Raw genomic sequence first — 23451 nt, 5'->3', positions numbered from 1 at the left:
AACAAAATACTGAATCCCTTATTTCACACGTTGTGCTCTTCACTTGTAGCTGCTTCAGATTAAAGCATCTGCTGAATGAAATTAATATGCCAAATGTTATTAGATGGAAATTATCCAAAATAATTTATAGTAATCATGCAATCATCATTATAGCAATCATGGATTTTACAGTCCTGATCCAGCCCCAAGTTCTTTCTGACTTTCCTGTAATCTTTTAAGGTGGCCCCCATCAATAGTTCTCCAGGTCTTTCAAAGTTTTTCTTTGGACATTTTCTGCTTCCTCACTCATTTTCAGTCCAGTCCTTGTACCTTGACCATTTTCAGAGGAATGTGTTTTTTCTTTGTTAAGCCACTTAACTCTGACCTATGAATCATCAATCAAGTAGAAAAAAAGGCTCCTAACTCAAGGGATGAACCAGTGTTGTGTCTACACATAACAGACAACTTAGAAAAGAAGCCATTTTAAATTGGATCTGTAGGCACTTTGTTACTAGCAGCCTGTCACAAAGACATAATTTGTTCCCATTTCTTTAGTTGCATCTCTGAAAAACACCAAAGATAACACAGTTTGACAGATGGAAAATAGTATTTTTTTGCAGCAACAAGGTGATTCCCAAAGAGCTATTAGCTGAAAACTTGGTATATCTCAGCGTGGTGTGCAGTGTGTCCTTAAAACATTTGAGGAAACTTGACAAGTGGAGGACAAAAGAAGAAGTGTCAGGCCTAATAAACTATCTACAACAAACGAACAGTATCTGAAAGTGATGTCCTTAATAAAGAGGAAAAAAATCCAGCAAAGACCTGACACAGGACCTGAGAGATGCATCTGGACCTTCAGTTGATCCATCTGCTGTTGGCCCCAGCCTCATCAGAAATGGTCTCCATGGAAGGGTGGCTGTCAAGAAGCCATCCATAAGAAAGGGAAACAGAGAGAAAAGGCTGAGCTATGCCAAATGACACAAGAAGTGGACTGAAAATCAGTGGCAACAGGTCTTATGGAGGGCTGAATCCTCCCCAGAGCGCGGACCTCAACATTATTGAAGCAGTGTGGGATCATTTTGACAGAGAGCGGAACAAAAAGCAGTCAACAATCAAGACTTTTGTACTGCATCATATTTACTGCATTTATTTACAGGTGACGATGCTTTGCTTCTCGTTGGATCATTATGTGTCTCTTTAACTTGGTAGTTTTACATCTAATTTTGTGTTGCTTTTAGTTTTTTCATCGTGATTCGCTTTGGCCTGCAGTCTCTTGTTTTTGTGTGGGAGCTGTGGAAAACTCAGTGTGTCTTATCTGTGAGTCACTTATCAGTAAATTGTGGGAGTCGTTACCGGAGGCGGCTGCATTTCCATCGCGGCCTGGCTGACCACAGGAAGCGGTGAACCTTCATAAGCCTGGAGGTCAACAGGCACTGATAAACATCTCCCACCAATCACGCTTTCATTCAACCCCTTCCAGCACTCTCACTCCACCAACTAGAGCCATGTGGAAAAATACTGATGTTTCAGACCCTTTTAGTTTTCCATATATGGCTTTTCTGCTGGATATTGAGCAGTGGATATTTAGAGCCTTAGTCTCTGACATCCTTCAGTTGTGGCCAAAGCTTGACTTAAAACTGTTTTTAGATCAATTCACTGGACTTAAGAAGAAAGAAGGCACACACCTCTGTATGGAAAGTCTCAAAGCTAATGGTGATTGTCAGAGTAAAAACCAGCCATGAGGTTAAGAAAACTGAGTGTCGACCTGAGGGAAAGGTGCATATGGGGGAGAAGATTTCTTATTGGCTGCCAAACTGAGTTACCTGTGAGGAAAGGCCTCTGTAACCAGACAGGAAACCAAAAAGTCAATAATCCTGACCGTCCTAAGTGAGTGAAATGACGCAGACGTTTCTGAGCAGCAGCTATGATAAGTGCTGTTTGAATTCTCTAAACACTCAGAAAAGGAGCTTCCTTCAGCATTGGACCATCCTTTATGAGACAGGAGGTAATTTTGTCTCACAATTCTGTGAAGTCACAACTTTCATAGTGAAGCTAAATGTGATTCATGGGATAAATATGAAGACAGGAGAATGAGTTTGAGCATCATGAGATGAAAATATATGTACTTTTAAAAAATTTTGGTCACTTTTTATAGTTACGAACTTTGATATTAAAGTAATATAATAAATCATCTGTAACATATGACGTAACATTTGTGATAGAAGGGCATTAGATGACGTATGTCAAGCTGTTTTTGTTAAACATTTGTAGTTTAAGACCTGCAGAGCCACATCAAAGCTCAGAGTCATCTTTTCCTGCCACCTTACTTTAACCCAATGATGTTTTCTATTGAGGTCAAAGAAAAGTCGATGGAGGTCATCGTTTGATCTGTCCTAATCAGAATATAAAGGCTGACTGTATCCTCACAGTTTATCCCCAACTTTCTTTGTTTATATGAAGAAATTCCCTCTCTTTGGTACTAAACTTCCTTCCTGTCATGCTCTGAGTGTCTCTGTGTTTTGGTTTCTTAGTATTTGTTCTGGTTCAGTGTTTTGGTTTGTAGTTTGGTTGCTAAGCGCCGGCCTTATCGGCAGCAAGTCTGTGTAGCTCTCAATTTTTCTTGTTGTTTAAATGATTATATGTCGTCTTTAGTTTTTATTGATCTGCTTTTTTTGTTTTATTTGAATTTTTTGACAATGTGCACTACTACTAGAGCAGTGTACACAAGAGAAGAACTGTTGGCACTGTCAAGGATTGGACGCGGAATTAAACATCCAATTCCGACCAAGCTTAAAAAGCTGTAATGTGGATGCAGAGCTGGAGCGAAACTAAAGGCAAAGAGGCACAACAGGAGGTGGAGGTACAAACCTTTTCTGCCCTCTGTGATTATGGGAAACGTTAAAGGCGGTAGCATGGTTGCCGCGTCTGTCACGGCGGTGTCGCACTGTGACGTCAAAATGACGTTTCAGGCCTGGCGCTTTCCTTGAAAAGACGGCGCAGCGCGTTGTCGTGCACCAGTCGATTTTTGTAACTTGGCGGCACCGAGCACAACGAACCGGATGGACCGATGTGAGACCAAGCTCAGTGAGGAGGTGCGTTTGTACAGGCAGCTGTACGAAACTGCAGTGAAACAGCACAGGGAGCACGTAAACTCCCAAAACTGGTGCACAGAGACGGGCAGAACTTTGGGGAAAGAGGGAGAGTTCTGTAAGAATGTGTGGAAGAAGCTACGGGACAGATACGTGAAGGCAAAGAAGAGGGCAGAGACTCTGTTGATGCCGGGGGCTTCAGACCTTTACCTCTATTGACTGAATTAAAAAATTTAAATGATCTGAAAACTGCAGCAGTATCATTAATTACAGTATTCTTGCTCTTGACAGCGGCATTGTTTTCTTCTCCACTTTCGTGGTTGTAGATTAGCGGTAAACTTCACGTAGCAGCGCCACCTCTGTGACGGAGAAAATTGCAACTACTCGCGCAACGACTTGCGCCACTATATAGGGTCCTATGGCGGGCACGAACTCGTGACGTCATCAACACCGCTCGCGCGAGCAGACGCGGCAACCATGCTTAGAGCCTTTACTCACTGTCAAACAAGTGTGATGAGCTTGAGGCGGTTTTGCGGAACCAACGGCTGTATAAGGAGAGCAGTTTGATCTGTCTGTCTGAGTCCTGGCTAAACGACAGCACACCAGACTCATGTGTGGACATTCCCGGCTTCACAGCCGTACGAGCGGATCGTGACCTGAGTACCAGCGGCGGTAAGTGGAAAGGCGGGGGTGTTATACTGTTCTTTAATCAGAGATGGGTAAACCCCCGCAATGTGACCGTTAAGGAGAGGGTTTGTTGTCCAGACATCGAACTGCTGTCAGTTGGTTTCCGTGCGTTCTATGCGCCCAGAGAGTTCCCATACACAGTCGTCATAGTTGTTTACCTTCCACTGAGGGCGGCACCTACAACGCAAGTGACGTCATCCATGACGCCGGTGCTAGGATACAGACCCAGCATCCTGATGCATTCATTGCAATCACAGGGGATTTCAACCACGTCTCTCTATACTCCTGCCTGACTGGCTTTGTACAGTATGTGGACTGTCCAACACATGGAGAAAGACACATGGACATTAGATCTGTTCTATGCTAACGTAAAGGAGGCAGTGACTCTTCCACCACTGGGTAGATCTGATCACAGCATGGTCTATCGACAACCCACATACAGACCTTGTGTACAAAGACTTCCTGTTACTACCAGATCTTTCAGGAAGTGGTCACCAGAGGCGAGTGATGCATTGAGAGACTGCTTTGATGTCACAGACTGGGCTGTACAACTGGAGGAAGATGAAATGGACATTGACATGGACAGGACCAGGTCAGCACCATCACTGACTACATTAACTTCTGTAGGGACACTGTAATTCCAGTGAGGACTGTAAGGTGCTATCCAAATAATAAACCATGGCTCACCAGTTATATCATAGACCTCCTGAACCAGAAAAAGAGGGCGTTCCAGAATGCGGCTGGAGAAAGGCAGAGGAGTGTACAACAGGAGCTTAAAAAGACATTACGTCGAGCTAAGGTGGAGTACAAGAAAAAGGTAGAGAGACAGCTAGAGAACAATAACACCAAGAGGTGTGGAGTGGCATTAGGACCACCACTGTATACAGACTGAAGAACTCTCAGTCTGTTGAAGGTGATGTGGACAGAGCCCATAGTTTCAACCATTATTACAACAGGTTTGACAGTGTGGCTTTTTCTACCTCTGCTGCTGCTCCCTCCACCCCCACCACCACAGCTGCTTCTTCTATACTGCTTCCACTGCCCTGCTGTACTTTCACCTCAATGGCAACCTGCATCGCCAAGCATCCTCCTCTGCCTGACTGCACCTCCACCTCTGCAGCAACTGTCACCAACAGTCTTCTTCTGTCCAGCTGTACCTCCACCTCTGCAGCAGATTTCACCACCAGGCCTCCTAAGCCCAGCTGCACATCCACCTCTGCGGCAGCTTCTATCTCCAGGCATCCTGAGCACAGCTGCATTTCCACATCTGTGGCTGCTCCCACCGCCTGGCCTCCTCGGTCCAGCTGCACCTCCACCTCTGCAGCAATTCCCACCACTAGCCCTCCTCTGTCTAGCTGCACCCCCACCCCCATCTCTATGGTTGATAGCAACATCACTCCTGTCGCCATCCCTCCGCTACAACCTCTGTGTCTAACTATAGAGGAGGTTGGAGCTGAGCTCAGGAGACTTAAGTCAAGGAGGGCTTCAGGCCCAGATGGAGTCTGTCCAAGGCTTCTGAGGGACTGTGCTGGTCAACTAGCAGTCCCTCTTCAGAGGCTCTTCAATATATGTAATATATTCAGATGGAAAAAGTCTTGGTGCTGTGGAAAACTTCTTGTTTAGGGCAACCGATAGAGCTGCATGACTACAGGCTTTGACATCTCATATCATAAAGACCTTGGATAGACTCCTTGTTCGTCGCTGAGATTGCAGGTTGCTGAGGCTCTTGATCCCATCCAGTTTGCCAACCAGAAACACATAGGAGTGGAAGATGCGATTCTGTACATGTTGCATCGGGCATATGCTTATCTGGATGTGCCTGGTTCATATGTGAGGATCATGTTCTTTGACTTCTCCAGTGCCTTCAACACCATACAGCCTCCCATACTGAAAGACAAGCTGCTGGGTATGGGTGTGGCCCCCCTCCCTGACATCATGGATTATAGGCTATTTGTCTGCCAGACCACAGTATGTCAGGATGGGGAAATGTGTTTCTGGAATACTGGAATGCAGTACTGGTGCTCCGCAGGATACTGTTTTGGCTCCTTTTCTTTTCACCCTGTACACATCGGACTTCAGGTACAACTCGGAGTCCTGTCACATACAGAAGTATTCTGATGATACGGCTGTTGTGGCATGTGTGTGCGGTGGACAGGAGAAGGAGTACTGGGACCTTGTGGAGGCCTTTACTGACTGGACCAAAAAGAACTGTTTGCTCCTGAACACCACCAAGACCAAAGAGCTGGTGGTGGACTTCAGGAGATCTAAAACCTCATACCAGTCAGTCTGCATTGATAGAGGGGAGATAGAGACTGTTCAGACCTGCAAATACCTGGGGGTGGTGCTGGATAAAATACTGGAGTGGTCTGCCAACTATAGCCCCTTTCACACTGCGACCCGCTACCTTAGCGGTTCCAAATTGCACCTTCGACCCGCAGCAATGTGAACGCTTGGCGTGTCAGGGTGACCCGTGTCGCCTGAAGCCAAGTTCAGGGGGCGTTGCCTAGTGGCAGAGCGTCACACGAAACACATAAAATGCTGGGCGTGTACAATGACGTAGGCACAAGCCATGCGTCGGAGGTAGGGTTAAATACACCTGTCTGCATCAAATTTTTCAAACAAACGATGGCGGGACACCTTGAGATATTGTTTATGCAATTGTATATGCAGTTCATGGAGATGTTACTTTACGGTGCGTGGGAAACCGCGCTCTCCCATCTTTCTCACCAGCCTTTCCAGCAGAGGTCCATCTTTCACCGTCCCCGAAATGTGGCGGAAAATACGTCCTCTGCTCGGAGGCTGAGGAGCTCGCGGACCTCCTTGTCTCCCCAGTTGGCCATATTAAAAAATGTCTCCAACTTGATGTAGACTAAAACAGAGTAAAACTTGTCCTCACCTGTCGCTGTTGTTCTGAATCAGCTGTCCATTCTGTATTTTAAACTCCTCACGTCACGCCACGCCAACGTCCGACCCGCGTCGATTGCGTTCACATCAAACTCGGCTCGGCAAAAAGACTAGGGTCCGACGCGGGTCGAAAGGAGAGTCGAGTTGACGCGGCAGCCCGGGTCGGCAGTGTGAACGCAACAGCGGACACGCAAAATTAGCGAATTAAACGCGGGTTATTCGGTAGTGTGAAAGGGGCTATAGACGCAGTGTACAGGAGGGGCCAGAGCCGTCTCGTCCTCCTGAGACGGCTCAGGTCCTTCAATGTCTGCAGTGATATGATGTGCATGTTTTATCACACTATCATTGAGAGTGCACTGTTCTATGCTGTTGTTTGCTGGGGGAGTTGCACTACAGACAAAAACTGTAGGCGCCTGGACAAACTGGTGAAAAAGGCTGGTTCTGTTGTAGGCAGAAGGCTAGACCCTCTCGGTGCTGTGGTGGAGAAACGGATGAGGAGGAAATTGCAGTGTTTCCCACACATAGACTAATTCGTGGCGGTGCGCCACAGATTAAACATCGGCCGCCACATATTGCGTTTCGTTATCATTATTTTTTTTTTAACGCTATTTAAAAAATACTCATATTTGTTAAGCTGCATTTCCTTTCCCTGCTCTACCTCCGTCTCTCTGTCCCTCGCGTCTCTCTCGCATAGCCTACTCACACACACAGCCCCTCCCCTCCGTGCTTCCCTGGAAGCGTGGAAGCTTACTAGCTTAGATTAGCTCTATAGCTCTGGCTCAACCGAAAGAAGACTGCTGGCGAAATTCACGAAAGGTTGGTATCACGCGCACCTTTATAAAATCACACATTAAAAAGTCCTATAAAAATATTTTATATTTTTAATACAATGTTGTCCTGTCCCGACCCGTCCCATAGCAAACAAGCGATTACGCCTTCTTTATAAAGTTAACTAGTCGCAAGTTTGCCGTTAAAAAAAAAAAAAAAATGTAGTTGGGTTTGTCGAGGTCAAAACACTATCAGCTGTGAATCAAATAAAGTAGTTTTTTTAAACTCTTACACTGAATGTTTGCTGCTTCAATCCAGATGAGTATTGAAAAATATTTTCCGCGATTGAAAAAGAGACGTGTTGAGGATGAGGACCAGCCTGAACCGGAGGTATCAGTCTGAAACAGCTGAAGTCCGACCAGTGTAATTAGCTATGTTATTAATTTGTTTACAATGAAGATGTGAAAATCTGCAGATAAGCCGCACCTGTGTCACCCACCGTGACACAGGTGTCACACATCCTTACATCCCCCATAATTTTCCTTGATGGAGAAATTATCCAGGTTCTTAACTCCCAATGTGACATATATGTCACAATACAGATCTCTGACAGTGGGGGGTGGTATTTTGGAAAAAAATTCTGAAATGGGTTCTATGTGGTCTATTTAGTCTGTTATAACCCCCTTAATTTTAATTTAAGTAGAAATGGGTCTGGGTTTTTATGGGTTAATACAATAAAGTTCTGTGTGACCAATTATTAACGAAGGAATTATTTTGAAGAATTTTTTACACCCATTATTTCAGTTCGGCACACACATGATCCGCGGATTGATTTATGAAAAAAAAAAATTGTGCGCATGCATTCTGTGTCTGTTCAAGCTACTGAATCCTTAAATTTCCCTCTGGATTAATAAAGTATCTATCTATCTATCTATCTATCTATGTTCAGTCCTCACACAGCTGTTACCATTCCTGCTAGTTCCAGGGACAGAGCTACTTTCCACGCTCTGGGTAAAAGTCTGCAACAATAAGCAAAAAGTCCTATGGCTCCTTTGTGATTTATTGTCCTCAGCGTAAAACATGTAGAACAGTGGGCATGGAAATTAAAAGTAGGCTAGACTTCGGTGACTACTGTAACAATAACTGCTGCCTCTGTCTGTTTCGTATACTCGCGCTGCCACACAAAGCTGTCGCCTAGGTTACACCACACAGACATAACACGTAGCTGACATAGTGATAGCTAACATAAAGAAAACCCCTAACCTGCAACACAGCATGGTCATGGCGAGCGGAGGAACAGAAGAGCTTCAACGCCCCACATCATTTAAATCCCCTCTTTGGGAGCATTTTGGCTTCCCAGTCAAATTTAATGAAGAAGGAAAGAGGTTGGTGGATAAAACCGTGACAGTGTGTAGGCACTGTGGCACAAGAAAGCCACACAACAGTAGAAACACACTGAGCATGGCCACGCATTTACAGCGACATCACCCCGGTGTTTCACTGACAGGAGTGAAACCGAAAGCGGCTCAAAAACCGCTCATCACCGCGGCATTTACGCAGCCCCTTCCTTCACAATCCGACCGTGCTAAAGCGATCACAAATGCTATCGGTTTGTTTATAGGTGCAGACATGAGGCCATATTCAGTTGTGCAAAACAAGGGCTTTAAACACATGCTGAACGTGCTCGAGCCACGTTATGGCATCCCGTCGCACACCCACTTCAGCGAAAAGATAGTGCCAGATCTTTATGAGCAGGAGAAGAAAAACGTTGTGGATTAATGGTCATTGGTCCATGTTTAAAGGAAGGAGATATGCCTTTTTATGTTGCACTTTAAGTTGTTTTTCTTTGATTATGTTGAAAAGAAGATGTTAATTGTGCACTTTAAGTTGATTTTATATATTTCAATTTAATAATTTAAAAGTGTTAATAAACAAAAAGACAAAACATGTTTATTTGTCTTGTCTATTTTTTTTTTTATTTTTTTTTTACACTGATCCGAAAATTGATCCGATCCGTGACTCTGATCCGAGGAACGATCCGAACCGTGAGTTTTTTGATCCGTTGCACCCTTAATGCAGACTATGAACACTTTGGCCTCCCCGCTCTCCATATTAGCTTCTTTGTGGTGTTTTTTTCTTCTCTCATCACTATGGATTTAATAAATGTGTTTTTCTGATAATAGTTCTTGTTTTGCTTTTTATAACTTATATGAAAAGAAGTCCTGTGATATGAAACTTTTTGTAAAATAGGATGAAATTATTATTAATAATTAAATCTATTTAAAGTGCAACTTATTTAAAAATCCATCCATCCATCCATCCATTATCTTCCGCTTCTCCGGGGATCGGGTCGCGGGGGCAGCAGCTTTAGCAAAGAGACCCAGACGTCCCTGTCCCCGGCCACTTCCTCCAGCTCTTCTGGGGGGACCCCGAGGCGTTCCCAGGCCAGCCGAGAAACATAGTCTCTCCAACGTGTCCTGGGTCTTCCCCGGGGCCTCCTCCCAGTGGGACGGGCCCGGAACACCTCACCAGGGAGGCGTCCTGGAGGCATCCTAACCAGATGCCCGAGTCACCTCATCTGACTACTCTCGATGCGGAGGAGCAGCGGTTCTACTCTGAGCCCCTCCCCGATGACTGAGCTTCTCACCCTATCTCTAAGGGAGAACCCAGACACCCTGCGGAGGAAACTCATTTCGGCCGCTTGTATTCGCGATCTCGTTCTTTCGGTCACTACCCACAGCTCGTGACCATAGGTGAGGGTAGAAACATAGATTGACCAGTAAATCGAGAGCTTCGCCTTCTGGCTCAGCTCCTTCTTCACCACGACGGGCCGGTGCAGAGCCCGCATCACTGCAGATGCCGCACCGATTCGTCTGTCAATCTCCTGCTCCATTCGTCCCTCACTCGTGAACAAGACCCCGAGATACTTAAACTCCTCCACTTGGGGAAGGATCTCATTCCCGACCCGGAGAGGGCATTCCACCCTTTTCCGGCTGAGGACCAAAGGATTTTTAATTTAAAAATCTGAATTAAATTATTCTTTTCTAGACATATTTAAATAATAATCTACATTATACGATTTATTTACATATTTTTAATTCAGTTTAATAATTCCCAAAATTAATTTATAACTATTGATAATAAATGAATATATAAAACATAATGAAACAAAACTTTTGGAATTATTGAATTTTTCTGTCCACACATCCCTGATTTTTTTTATTAAAGTACTGTACTTTGATTGTATTCTCATGATCATCATTACATTTTTTAATGTATATAGCATAGTTATGTTTTATTTTGAATCTATAAATTGAAATATTAAATGATCTTATTCTATAATGATAATTTTTTCCCATAAATTCCTCAAAGAGCTTTCTGATTGTTTAATTTTTTATCCTATTAAATGTCTTCAAATCAAATCACAGTTTTATCTTTATTGTTAAGATTTTATATTTAATTTTCTCATCTATTAGGGAAAAATATTCAGTCTGCCACCGTTTCTTCCATGTTAGGTTGTGTTTGATAATGAAGTTTGTTTTTCTGGACCAATCACGTGTCTTTGCGCTCTGCCCATTTAACATTAATTAGAAACAAACTTACTTGTTTGGCTTCACTTCATATTCCTCTTTTAGATGTACGACCAGTTAAAATTCGACGTCCCAGCCGGACTCTTCGTCAGGAGGCGACTCCTCTGTGTTCTGTGGGAAGAAGTCAAAGTTGCTGCTATCCAGAGGCCCGTCCACCTGAGGGACAAATGCAGCAAGTTAACGCTCTCATAAGCGGGCCGCTACAGTGCAGACACTTTGAGGGATACCCACTGTGGGCGTGAATGGAGGCTCGATGGTTCCCTGCCGCAGGCTGTCCCAGTTGAAGTCTTCAAACCACCTGAAGAACAAAGAGATGTTACAAAGAGAGCCTGATCTGCCAAAACAGAGGGCTGAGACTGACGTCTCACTCAGGGCTCACTTGTGTTTCTGGACATCTTCTAGCCCGTTCTTCTGATTGCCGAGTCTCTCGGAGGGATTGTCCCTGGAATACAATTCTAAGTAAACATAAGAAACTTGTGCTAAAAAAAAAAAAAAAAAAAAAAAAAGGACCAGACTGAATAATTCCCCATAATCCCTATGTAGACCAGTAAGCAGTGCTGACCAACATGTCATTGGAGTCATCAGGTGGGAACCTCCTTTCAGGGTTTCGTCTACTTGGGCCCACAACACCTCCAGGAGGCTAGACAGTGATCACTGGCATCCCAGAGTCACTCCCCTAATGCCAGACATCACTGATCTTCACATCACAACAACCATCTTTTCTTCCACAACCACAAGCAACCCAAGCCTCTCACCAACTGCACACCAGTCATAGCAGGGTGGGGATACAAACCCTGGTTTGGGTAGGGGGTAGAAATAGAAGAGGTAAAGATAAGTAGGAATAGGAAGGGTAGGGGGTAATGAAAGTATAGAGGGTGCCAGAGGTGGAGGCAGGACAAGACACATTAGCAGATTCAGCATACAAACTCATCTAAACAGTCCTATAATCATTAAAAATGCCAACAAAAACAAGGCCATACAGGCCAACTCACCTAAAATGGCCGCCTGGTTTCAAAAGGCTCACATGGGCCACATCCTCCACTTAAATATATCCTGGATTTCTTCCTTGCTTCTTCCAAGAGTCTGATTACCCCTAAGTGCTCCCCCTGCTGGGCCCCAGCTACTATTGCTTCTTCTAATCCAAATATAATCTACTGACTTTACTGCCTCATCTGACATTTCCTTCACTATTTTCCTCCCAGTCTGTCCACTTACACCCAGCTCCCTCAACAATCAGCCAACAGACTTTGCAACAAATCCTCTACTTCCTACTACCACTGGACATATCCTAACTTTCCATCCTCGCTGCTCTTCTTCTGCCCCTAACTCTACATACCTAAGCTTTTTCCTTTCATATGCTTCTACCATTAAGCTCTCCCAAGGAACAGTCAGCTCTATGAAATAGACTCTTATTCTCTACTCCAAGACCACAAGACTATATTAGTCCTTAGATTTGTTGAGGCTATTTCCTGGGGAACAACGAGCTTTCCTCATAAATCTACCTGCATCTCCCAATCACAAGCATTGTCTAAGCTGTTTTGCCTCTGTCATGGTGTGTTATGGGAGGACCCAGGTGCAGACAGGGACGGGAGGCAAAAATAAAGTTAAAGGATTTATTTTACAAAGATAAACAAAAGCACAGCAAAGGCTGGAATACGGAAAAACTAAACTGAACATGAAACTAAGAAGATAAAAAAACAGACTTAAATACTTGACGGGGAAAAAACAAGGAAAAGAGTGTGACCATAGAGGCAAGGAACGCAGACTAGGATTACTGATCGGGGAACGAGACAAGACAAGACCAAGGTATAGATGAGGATCCAGTGAGGAGTGGTAGAACAAGACAGACATATATATTGGGGAGGTGATTACTTGAGCAGGAACAGGTGGCTGATTGGTAACGTGTTGCAGGTGAGTGAATGAGAGCAGAGGGCAGGAGACAGACTGAGGAGAAAGAGAGAGATGGCAGAACACAGAGGGCGAGGGAGAGCACATCAACTTGAAAATTAAACAAAGAATACACAAGGATAAATTAAGCAACTAAATATCAGGAGAACAGAACCAAAATTTAAAAAAGACTGATCGAATAAAGGAAACAAAGTACTGAATAAAAACACCAATAACTAAGTCAAAAACATAACCAAAAATCCAGATCCTGACAACCTCCTTGTCTTATTAACTTTCTCCCCCTTTCGAACAAACTGAATTGCCACTGTCTTCATCTTAGACCCTCCTAAATTTACCTGTCTTCGTTTATCTTCAATACCTGCAGTTAAGCTTCTTAATACCATTATGTCGCCACGTATACCTGCCTTGTGACAGACTTACAACCTGACAAAATATGCCTCAGAGTTGCAGTACTTGAACATAACGAACATAGCGGGTCTCCATTTACCCAGAGTTTTAGGTTCTGGGGAGTTGGCAATACATCATATGTTGCCCCTATTAAAAATCTAATACTCCTTTCCTCCATACTCCACAGCTCTTTCCAACTAAGCTTTTTCTTCTCTACACCTTCCCAATTCAACCACCGTCCCTGCTTAGCCTGAGTCACTGCCTTTGTACCCCTTAACATTTCCTCCTGTCTACGAACCTGCTCAACAACTAGCTTTCTATTCTCCTTGGGACCTGCTCTACTCCACACCGGTTTGCCTGGGCCAAGCCCCAAGCCTTCCAGGCCTATTTGAACATTACAAACAATCTCTGCATGTCTCAGAGTTGCTTCTGCCTCCTGAGCTGCCATTCTTGGATTCCATTTCCTCCCCTTGGTTGGGCTTGGAACCACCTTACTTACTACCACATTTTTACTCCCAGCTAACAGGAGCTCTGTCCTAACTTTAGTACATTTAAACTCCTCTACTAGACTAGATACTGGGAGCTGGAGTATGACTTTCTCATACAGTGCCACAGTACTTAAGCATTTAGGAACACCTAGCCACTTCCTTATGTAAAAGCTAACTAATCTTTGGCCACATCAACCGAGGAAACAATCCAAACTGCAGACACCACAGCTTCAACTTTCCTGGAAGCTCCGATTTATCTATTCTATCCAGTCCCTCAGCAACATCTTTCCGAAAATGCACTGCCTACTCTCCATCATTTAAGTCTGCCTGATACCACCTAAACTCTTTACTGCCTTTTCGCTAATTATTTGAATTTTTTCTTCATCCATTACAAACTTTCTGTCACTTAATTTCCCTCTACTTATTGAGATACTTCTAGACTCAGTAGGTTTGATTTTCATGCCAGCCCACTTTAGATTTTTATTAAGTCTCTCAAGTATTCTCTTCATACATGGCACTGTTGTAGTCACCAATGTCATGTCATCCATGTAGGCCCTAATTGGTGTAAGGCGCATGCCATCCTGACATCTCTCTCCACCTACAACCCACTTGGAAGCTCTAACAATTATCTCCATCGCCATTGCAAATGCTAATGGAGAAATCGTACACCTTGCCGAACACAGAGCGTTAGCAACGGCGAAGCAGCCGACAGAAACTTCAGCAGAAACTGTGCAGTTAAGGAGGACCTGCTGAGCCGCTTGATGAGGTTCGTTGCACTCTTGGTGATCCTCTTGGGAAACTCAATCATATCAATGCCTTTCAGGATGATGTTGTAGGTCTTCATGGGATCAGAGCCTGAAAAAGGAGGACTGTGGACCCAGAGAAGAAACAGGAAACTTTTATCTGCTCAACTGATGGAGGTCCACACCTCAAATGATCAAACAGAAGAACCTGCTAAACCACCATTACACATTCAGTCATTCAAACTAATGGCATCTTTCATTATTAGTTAAGATTTCATATACATTTAAAACTGGGAAAATCCATTTTTTTCTAAAAACAACATATCTAATTTAAATTGGACATGTCATGCCATTACTGCAGTGATTAAAATGTTTCAGCTTCAACAAGTTATTTAACTCTAATTGATGCAGCTTAAACAAACCTGTTGAAGGCACATCCTGTGGTTAAGGAAAAGATGCTCCTCTGTATCAGAGCAGTCAAATTACTGGTGTGAAACTACTAAAACTGGGTTAAAAATTCAATGCATTATTAAAACCTGAAGGAAAGTGGTGAACCATCACCTTTGAGGAGAACATTTAAAGTTTTGGTAAAATCAAATGAAAGAAAATCAACAATTTTAAATAGTTTAACCCCTTAACGCCTGAATTTATATAGCTGTATGTAAAAAAACGTTTTGTGTGTGTTTTAGCCTTTAAGTAGATGGTAAATAATGCTGAGATTATTAATTTCACTTTTGCACAAAAAATTAATTTAAATTTTGGTATGTTGCAAATTTGCAACACCAGGCATAATGGTCAATAATAAGATAACAACAACACAGTAATATAACAGTGAAAAAACAATGTTTTTTTATTCACCCTTTTTTTAAACATATTTATTTATATAAAAAGGTTCCTAGGTCCGTAGTGAATATGGACTAACCGGCATTGGGGGAATAAAGATGCCATCTCAGCTGGTTGATTGAGTCAAACGGTTTGCAGCATATATGCGACAATAAGCGTTAAAGGATAAGACCGGTTTTTTGACATTGGGCCCTTGATTTCACATTATAACATGATGTTCTACTCACCCCTGCTTGTTGTTGAACATTTGGAGCTGTTCCGAAGATATTCCCGAGGCGTCTGGCTGCTCTCTTGAGATATTCGGCCATGAAACGGTTTCCTATGGGCAAGCTTATACAGGCACAAACTATGCTGTTTATAATTTATTAATTACTCTACACTAGCACTGATAACGTGGAGGTGCGTCGCTTACTTAAAAAAATCCGGGTTACTAATTTTGAATTTTAGCCAAATGAATAAATAGGCAGCAGGTCTGTGGGCTGTCTGTGGCAGTAGCACGATGAGGACGTCAGTAACACCCACTTTACGACAAAAAAAATCAAAATTACAATAACCCGGATTTTTTTAAGTAAGCGACGCACCTCCACGTTATCAGTGCTAGTGTAGAGTAATTAATAAATTATAAACAGCATAGTTTGTGCCTGTATAAGCTTGCCCATAGGAAACCGTTTCATGGCCGAATATCTCAAGAGAGCAGCCAGACGCCTCTCGAATATCTTCGGAACAGCTCCAAATGTTCAACAACAAGCAGGGGTGAGTAGAACATCATGTTATAATGTGAAATCAAGGGCCCAATGTCAAAAAACCGATCTTATCCTTTAAGGGGTTAAGGAAGAACATTTCCATACCGAAGTTGAAGAGAACATAAGATACTGAGATAAAACTGTTACGATCTGTGTCTTTTTTCTGTCTGGTCTCAGTTCTGTCACTTCCTCACTTGTTTCCTCAGTTCCCTCCTTACAGTCATCAACTCCACTCCTTTCACATGTTTTCAGTCATCCCTGAGCTGCACTCACTCACCAATCACTCTCCCCACAGTATTTAGTCTCCCTGCTTGTTGATAGCATTTGCCAGACCCTCACCGTTATTTCTCTTGCGCAGTTCCAAGTGTCTTGTCTATATTCTAGTCAGTCTATTTGTTGCAAAGGCTGAAGAAAATCACTGGGCTAATCTGAAGATGAACTCCAATTTGCACAGAAGCATAAAGATTTGACTCTGGAGGAATGATCGTGGGGTCTGATGAGTTCAGGATTTAACTTGTTCCAGAGTCTTTTCACATAAAAAGGGTGGCAGATGCGCCCATTATACCTCCCGTCTACTGTACAAGCCTGTGGAGGCAGCGCTACAATCTGGGGTCGCTTCAGTTGGTCAGTTTGAGGTTCAGCAATGTTATGTGGTCACTACCTGAATACATTGAATGACTAGGTTTTCATCAGTAAATTTATTTTCTTCCTTGATTGCACGCACATATTCCAGTCCAGACCTTAATCCCACAGAGTCTTTAAGGTGTACTACACAAGAATTTACATAGCGATGTTGGAGAAAAATTATGGCAACTAAGAACAGAAAATAAATGTTATTTTACATAAGATTATTGAAACAATGCCACAGTGGATGTGTGCTGTGTGTAAATGTGGACATTTGCAGCCATACCTTCCATTGAGCAGCTCAAACACCAGTATTCCCAGTGACCAGCAGTCCACTGATCTGTCATGGCCTTTGTTCAGGATGATCTCAGGAGCAACGTACTCGGGTGTCCCACAAAAAGTCCATGTCTTCTTACCCAGACCAACCTTCTTCGCAAAGCCAAAGTCCGCCTATTGAGAGGAAACAAGCAGCACATCTAAGTTTGAACTCACTTAGATGGATAAATATCTGGAGATGGCATTCTCACTAGCTTGGCATATCCTCTGTGGTCCAGGACGATGTTCTCGGGTTTGAGGTCTCTGTATATGATTCCTCCGGAGTGGAGGAAGGAAAGAGCCTCGATAACACAAGCTGTGTAGAAACGAGTGGTGCTGTCGTCAAATGAGCCCCTGAAACAATAACTATGAGTTTATTTAGCTCATTGTTTGATGAAAAACCTGCAAAAGTTAATCTGTTCCAAATGTTGTGGTTTGACAGAGTGAACAGCTGATCCTGTGTCTGCCATTACTCATCCAAGTTTCTGGTCAAGACTTACTGTATGAATGTAACCTACTTACATTACATTACGTCATTTTGCAGATGCTTTTATCCAAAGCTACTTACAGTAAGTGTGTTACAATAAGTGTGTTACAATAACTAGTGCCAGAGTAAGTGCATATGTATAATCTGCAATGAACTCCCAATCACACACCTGTCTCGAAGAAGCGACCACAGTTCGCCTCCAAGGCAAGGTTCCAGCAGCATGTAGAGATATTTTGAGTCTCTGAAAGTACGATACAACCTAAAGGAAAACCAGGAAAAGCTGTTTAAAATTTTAATCAAAAGCAGAGGAGAGCGTCCAGTTAGAAATGAGATACTGGGAGTGGTTCCTTCCTCACAGGAATGCGCCTCCTATGATCCAAAATGGGAAAAGAATTGTCTTATTTGATTTCTCAACATCATGTGCATCTAATCTAGTTCTTGCTTTCCAATAAGTTTATAAATCTCCTTTAAAATATTCAGTTCATATTCAATTCATCAGTTACTTTAATGAACCATTGAGGCTGGAATACCATTACTTCATGATTGTTTATTACTGAAAGCTAAAAACTCTGTCATGTTCTGTCACTGTATTTATACTGTCCACATCCGATGGACTTGGTATAAATTATTTATTTATTTATTTATTTTATGTATTTCCTCCAGCTATGCATGACAGATAGTTATACAGTTAAAGATAAAACTCCCTCTTGTGACCATTTTAATCCTCTTAACCTTTTAAGTGGGTCCGTCGAATAAAACAGGTTGAAAATCCCGAATAACACATTCAATCTTGTTTTTGTTCATTACCACTAGAGGCAGACATGTTTTATTTTAATGTTACTCCCAAATTAAGGTGTCTTCACATTCAAAATGTTTGAAGAAATTGAGGAAATTAATTAGATAAAACGCTGTAACGCTGTTTTGGAGTTTGCAGCGCGTTTTTCTCTTGCATGTGTTTTGGAGTTTGCAGCGCGAATTTCTCTTGCATGTGTTTTGGAGTTTGCAGCGTGTTTTTCTCTTGCATGTGTTTTGGAGTTTGCAGCACGTTTCTTTCTTGCATGTGTTTTGGAGTTTGCAGCGCGTTTCTCTCTTGCATGTGTTTTGGAGTTTGCAGCGCGTTTCTCTCTTGCATGTGTTTTGGAGTTTGCGGCGCATTTCTCTCTTGCATGTGTTTTGGAGTTTGCGGCGCATTTCTCTCTTGCACGTGTTTTGGAGTTTGCAGCGTGTTTTTCTCTTGCATGCGTTTTTGAGTTTGCAGCACGTTTCTCTCTTGCATGTGTTTTGGAGTTTGCAGCGCGTTTTTCTCTTGCATGTGTTTTGGAGTTTGCAGCGTGTTTTTCTCTTGCATGTGTTTTGGAGTTTGCAGCACGCTTCTCTCTTGCATGTGTTTTGGAGTTTGCAGCGCGTTTTTCTCTTGCATGTGTTTTGGAGTTTGCAGCGCGTTTTTCTCTTGCATGTGTTTTTGAGTTTGCAGCGCGTTTCTCTCTTGCATGTGTTTTGGAGTTTTCAGCGCATTTCTCTCTTGCACGTGTTTTGGAGTTTGCAGCGTGTTTTTCTCTTGCATGTGTTTTTGAGTTTGCAGCACGTTTCTCTCTTGCATGTGTTTTGGAGTTTGCAGCGCGTTTTTCTCTTGCATGTGTTTTGGAGTTTGCAGCGCGTTTCTCTCTTGCATGTGTTTTGGAGTTTGCGGCGCATTTCTCTCTTGCACGTGTTTTGGAGTTTGCAGCGTGTTTTTCTCTTGCATGTGTTTTTGAGTTTGCAGCACGTTTCTCTCTTGCATGTGTTTTGGAGTTTGCAGCGCGTTTTTCTCTTGCATGTGTTTTGGAGTTTGCAGCGTGTTTTTCTCTTGCATGTGTTTTGGAGTTTGCAGCACGCTTCTCTCTTGCATGTGTTTTGGAGTTTGCAGCGCGTTTTTCTCTTGCATGTGTTTTGGAGTTTGCAGCGTGTTTTTCTCTTGCATGTGTTTTGGAGTTTGCAGCACGCTTCTCTCTTACATGTGTTTTGGAGTTTGCAGCGCGTTTTTCTCTTGCATGTGTTTTGGAGTTTGCAGCGCGTTTTTCTCTTGCATGTGTTTTGGAGTTTGCAGCGCGTTTCTCTCTTGCATGTGTTTTGAAGTTTCAGCGCGTATGCTCCGGACGTTTTTTTGATTGCTGCATTTTTCTCTTGCAGCGATTTACTGTTGGATTTGTTTTTCCGTTTGCACATGTCGGCCACCATAAATTTAGCCCTCTTTTTATTACCCTGAGTAAACCCTGTAATGTAGCAGTGCAGCCTGACCTGATGATAAATTGGTTGTGAGTCTCCATCAAGATGCTGCGCTCTGACAGGATGTGGCCCTGCTGGCTGGTGTCCACAATATGACGTTTCTTCAACGCTTTCAGTGCAAATGACTGATTGGGATTGTTCTTTAACTGAACCTGAACACACAAACGCACACATTGTTGTCCTAGGATAATAACAACCACATATTCATTCTAGAATGCGCCGCTGAGGGTGGCAGCACGTTGGAGTAGCTCTGTACCTCACATTGAGATTTTTTCTTTTTTCTAAATTTCATTCCTGTTTTTCCTTGGAAGAAATTGCATTTTTTGAACAACTGTTCCTTCCTGCCTTGGATGCTGTGCAGCTGGATTGATTTTTCCCAATACTTTTGTATATTTTGCTCTTTTGTTATGATGCATAACCATATCAACAAGGTGGTTTACAACAGGTAGCAGCTGATTAACATTGGAAAAGCAGAAATAATTCGACAACTGAAGACAGAAATCCCACTGGAATTGAAAAGGAGGCGTCGTGGATGCAGAGCAGGAGCAAAGAGGAGAGAGAGAAAGAAGTTTAAACCATCTCTGCCATCCATCATCATGGGCAATGTAAGATCGTTAGCTAACAAGTTGGATGAACTTCTAGCCTTGACAAGGACTCAGCAAGAATATCGGGAATGTAGCATTATGTGTTTTACTGAGACATGACTGCAGGATCATATCCCCGACTCCAGCGTCTCTCTGCCGAGCTTCCTGACTGTACGAGCAGATTGAGATTTAAAGAGTAGCAGGAAAAGGAAAGGGGGTTTTATTGGCAGTGCTTGTCAACAACAGATGGTGTCATCCGGGACATGTTACTGTGAAGAGTCGTCTCTGCAGTCCTGACATTGAACTATTGGCAGTAAGTTTTCGTCCATATTATTTGCCAAGAGAGTTCACCAGTGTTGTTTTGGTGGCTGTTTACATTCCACCCTCAGCTTTTGCCGACACTGCATGTGATGTCATCAGTTCCGTTGTTGCTCAGATACAGACACAACACCCCAATTCTTTTGTGGCAATAGCTGGTGATTTTAATCATGCCTCACTCTCTGCTACACTGCCAACTTTTCAACAGTTTGTCAGCTGCTCTACCAGAGAAAACAAGACATTGGATTTGTTTTACACAAATGTCAAGGGTTCATACATTTCCAAATCAAGACCTCCCCTGGGTAAATCAGATCACAACCTTGTTTTTCTCTGTTCAGCATATAAACCCCTTGTCCAGAGACTACCTGTCACAAAAAGGACAGTTAGAAAGTGGTCACAGGAAGCTGAAGAAGCCTTACAGGGTTGTTTTGATGCAACCGATTGGATTTCTCTTTGTAAGCCACATGGAGAGGACATTAATGCCATGACTGAGTGTGTGACTCACTATATACACTTTTGTGTGGACAACTCCATCCCCACCAGAACAGTGAGATGCTTCCCTAATAACAAACCCTGGATCACCAGTGAGCTAAAGGAACTATTGAACAAGAAAAAAAGAGCCTTTAGGGAGCAAGACAGGGAGTTACTGAGGAGTATACAGAAGCAGCTCAAAGTCAAGATCAGAGAGAGCAAGTAGGTGTATAGAAAGAAGCTTGAGAGTAAACTGCAGAGGAACAATATCAGAGATGTGTGGTCAGGAATGAAGAAGATCACAGGCCTCAAGCAGAGGGAGGATCGGATGGATGGAAGTCTGGACAGAGCAAATGAGCTGAACACATTCTTCAACAGGTTCAGTTCAGGAACAAGCTCACCATCCTCCCCTCCTGTTCCCAGCCAAAGAGACATCCCACCCTCCTCTGACCCACAGCTTTCCTGTAACATCTCCACCTCCACCTCAGTCATGGATTCTTCTGCTTCCACTAGTTTGTCTTCAACCAAATCAGGAGATGCTGCTGTCACCTTTGCCTCCCCCTCCCAATTTTCTGTTTCTAGAAGTCAGGTGAAGAGGCAGTTGGAGAGACTGAACCGGAACAAGGCTGCAGGTCCAGATGGTGTAAGACCCCGAGTCCTGAAGGCCTGTGCAGAGCAGCTCTGTGGGATTCTGCAACACCTTTTCAACCTTAGCTTGACCCAAGAGAAGGTACCACTGTTGTGGAAGACATCATGTCTGGTTCCGGTACCAAAGAAAACTCATCCTTCAGTCATCAATGACTACAGACCTGTTGCCCTGACATCCCACATCATGAAGGTCCTGGAGAGACTCCTGTTGACCTACCTGTGTAAGCAAACCAGCACATATCAGGACCCCCCGCAGTTTGCTTATCGCCATGGAGTTGGAGTTGAAGACGCTATCGTACACCTGCTTCAACAAACCCACTGTCATCTGGACAAAGCAGGCAGCACTGGGAGAATCATGTTCTTTGATTTCTCCAGTGCATTTAACACAATTCAGCCTGATCTGCATCGTCTGAAACTCCAGAAGACTCAGGTGGAGGCCTCAATAATCACCTGGATTAATGACTACCTGACAAACAGACCACAGTTTGTCAGACTGAAGAATTGTGTGTCTAACCAGGTGATCAGCAGCACAAGAGCACCACAGGGGACTGTACTCTCACCATTCCTTTTCTCTCTGTACACTTCAGACTTCCAGTATAAGTCAGACTCCTGTCATCTACAGAAATATTCAGATGACTCTGCAGTTGTCGGGTGTATCAGAGATGGACAAGAAGCTGAGTACAGAGAGCTGGTGGACCGCTTTGTGGCATGGTGTGGGAACAATCATCTCATTTTGAATGTTAACAAAACAAAGGAGATGATTTTAGATTTCAGGAGAAACAGGGTCAGATCAAACCCTGTTTCCATCATGGGAGAAGAAGTGGAGGTGGTTGAGGAATATAAATACCTTGGTGTTCATGTGGACAACAGACTGGACTGGAGACACAACAGTGAAGCCATCTACAAGAAAGGACAGAGCAGACTGTACTTCTTGAGGAAGCTAAGGTCCTTCAAGGTTTGCAGCAAGATGTTGCAGATCTTCTACAAGTCTGTTGTTGAGAGCGTCATTTCCTCTGGCGTCATCTGTTGGGGCAGCAGCATCAGAACCAGGGACCTAAAAAGACTCAACAACCTGATAAGGAAGGCTGGTTCTGTTCTGGGGATGACTGTGGAACCTCTGGAGACAATAATGCAAAGAAGGATTTTGCATAAAATCAAGAGAATTATGGACAACCCTGAACATCCTCTCCATGAGACTGCTATCGGAAAACAGAGTCTCTTCAGTCAAAGGCTTCTTCAGTTTGGATGCAAAACGGACCGCTACAGGAAATCTTTCCTGCCCACAGCCATCAGCATCTATAATAACTCCTTGTGTCAGGGTTGGTGCGGTTCAGGGAAGGACACGAATGCAGACCTCAGATGGGATTTAATTATGACCAAAATAACAAAGGAACCAATAAATACCTATCTCAGAACTGAACAGGTTGTGGCATGGCATACAGGCAGGTGAAAAACACACACATACAGGGCACAGAAGACATGAAAAGATCCGACAGACAGACAGGGGAGACAGGAGACTAAATAGAGGGCTGGGCGTGATTGGAGACAATGACAGACAGGTGAGGGGAATCAACTAATTAACAGAGTGAAGGGGAAAACTAATGGCAAGA

At 43.4% G+C, this 23451-nt stretch overlaps 1 protein-coding gene across 1 annotated transcript; it reads right to left on the bottom strand.

Moving 5' to 3' along the window:
* Positions 1-11038: 11038 nt before the first annotated feature.
* LOC142373365 (cGMP-dependent protein kinase 1-like) lies at positions 11039-23274 on the bottom strand. The gene is made up of 9 exons (XM_075456568.1): positions 23263-23274; positions 19833-19972; positions 17725-17814; positions 17281-17422; positions 17040-17203; positions 14547-14669; positions 11397-11459; positions 11249-11315; positions 11039-11173 (listed from the first exon to the last, which is right to left on the bottom strand). The coding sequence occupies exons 1-9, from the start codon at positions 23272-23274 to the stop codon at positions 11075-11077; spliced, it is 900 nt and encodes a 299-aa protein (XP_075312683.1). The 3' UTR covers positions 11039-11074.
* Positions 23275-23451: the final 177 nt, after the last annotated feature.

This window comes from Odontesthes bonariensis, chromosome 22 (assembly GCF_027942865.1).
Source record: "Odontesthes bonariensis isolate fOdoBon6 chromosome 22, fOdoBon6.hap1, whole genome shotgun sequence".
NCBI lineage: Eukaryota > Metazoa > Chordata > Actinopteri > Atheriniformes > Atherinopsidae > Odontesthes > Odontesthes bonariensis.
This window is presented reverse-complemented; position numbering and strand designations above follow the sequence as displayed.

What these genes read in the sequence shown, in the direction of transcription:
- LOC142373365 (XM_075456568.1), bottom strand. An exon ending in TTTGAGCTGCTCAATGGAAG is followed by an intron (nt 14,670 to 17,039) that starts GTATGGCTGCAA and finishes CTGGGTCCACAG; the next exon opens with TCCTCCTTTTTCAGGCTCTG. An exon ending in AGCCTCCATTCACGCCCACA is followed by an intron (nt 11,174 to 11,248) that starts GTGGGTATCCCT and finishes TTTGTCCCTCAG; the next exon opens with GTGGACGGGCCTCTGGATAG.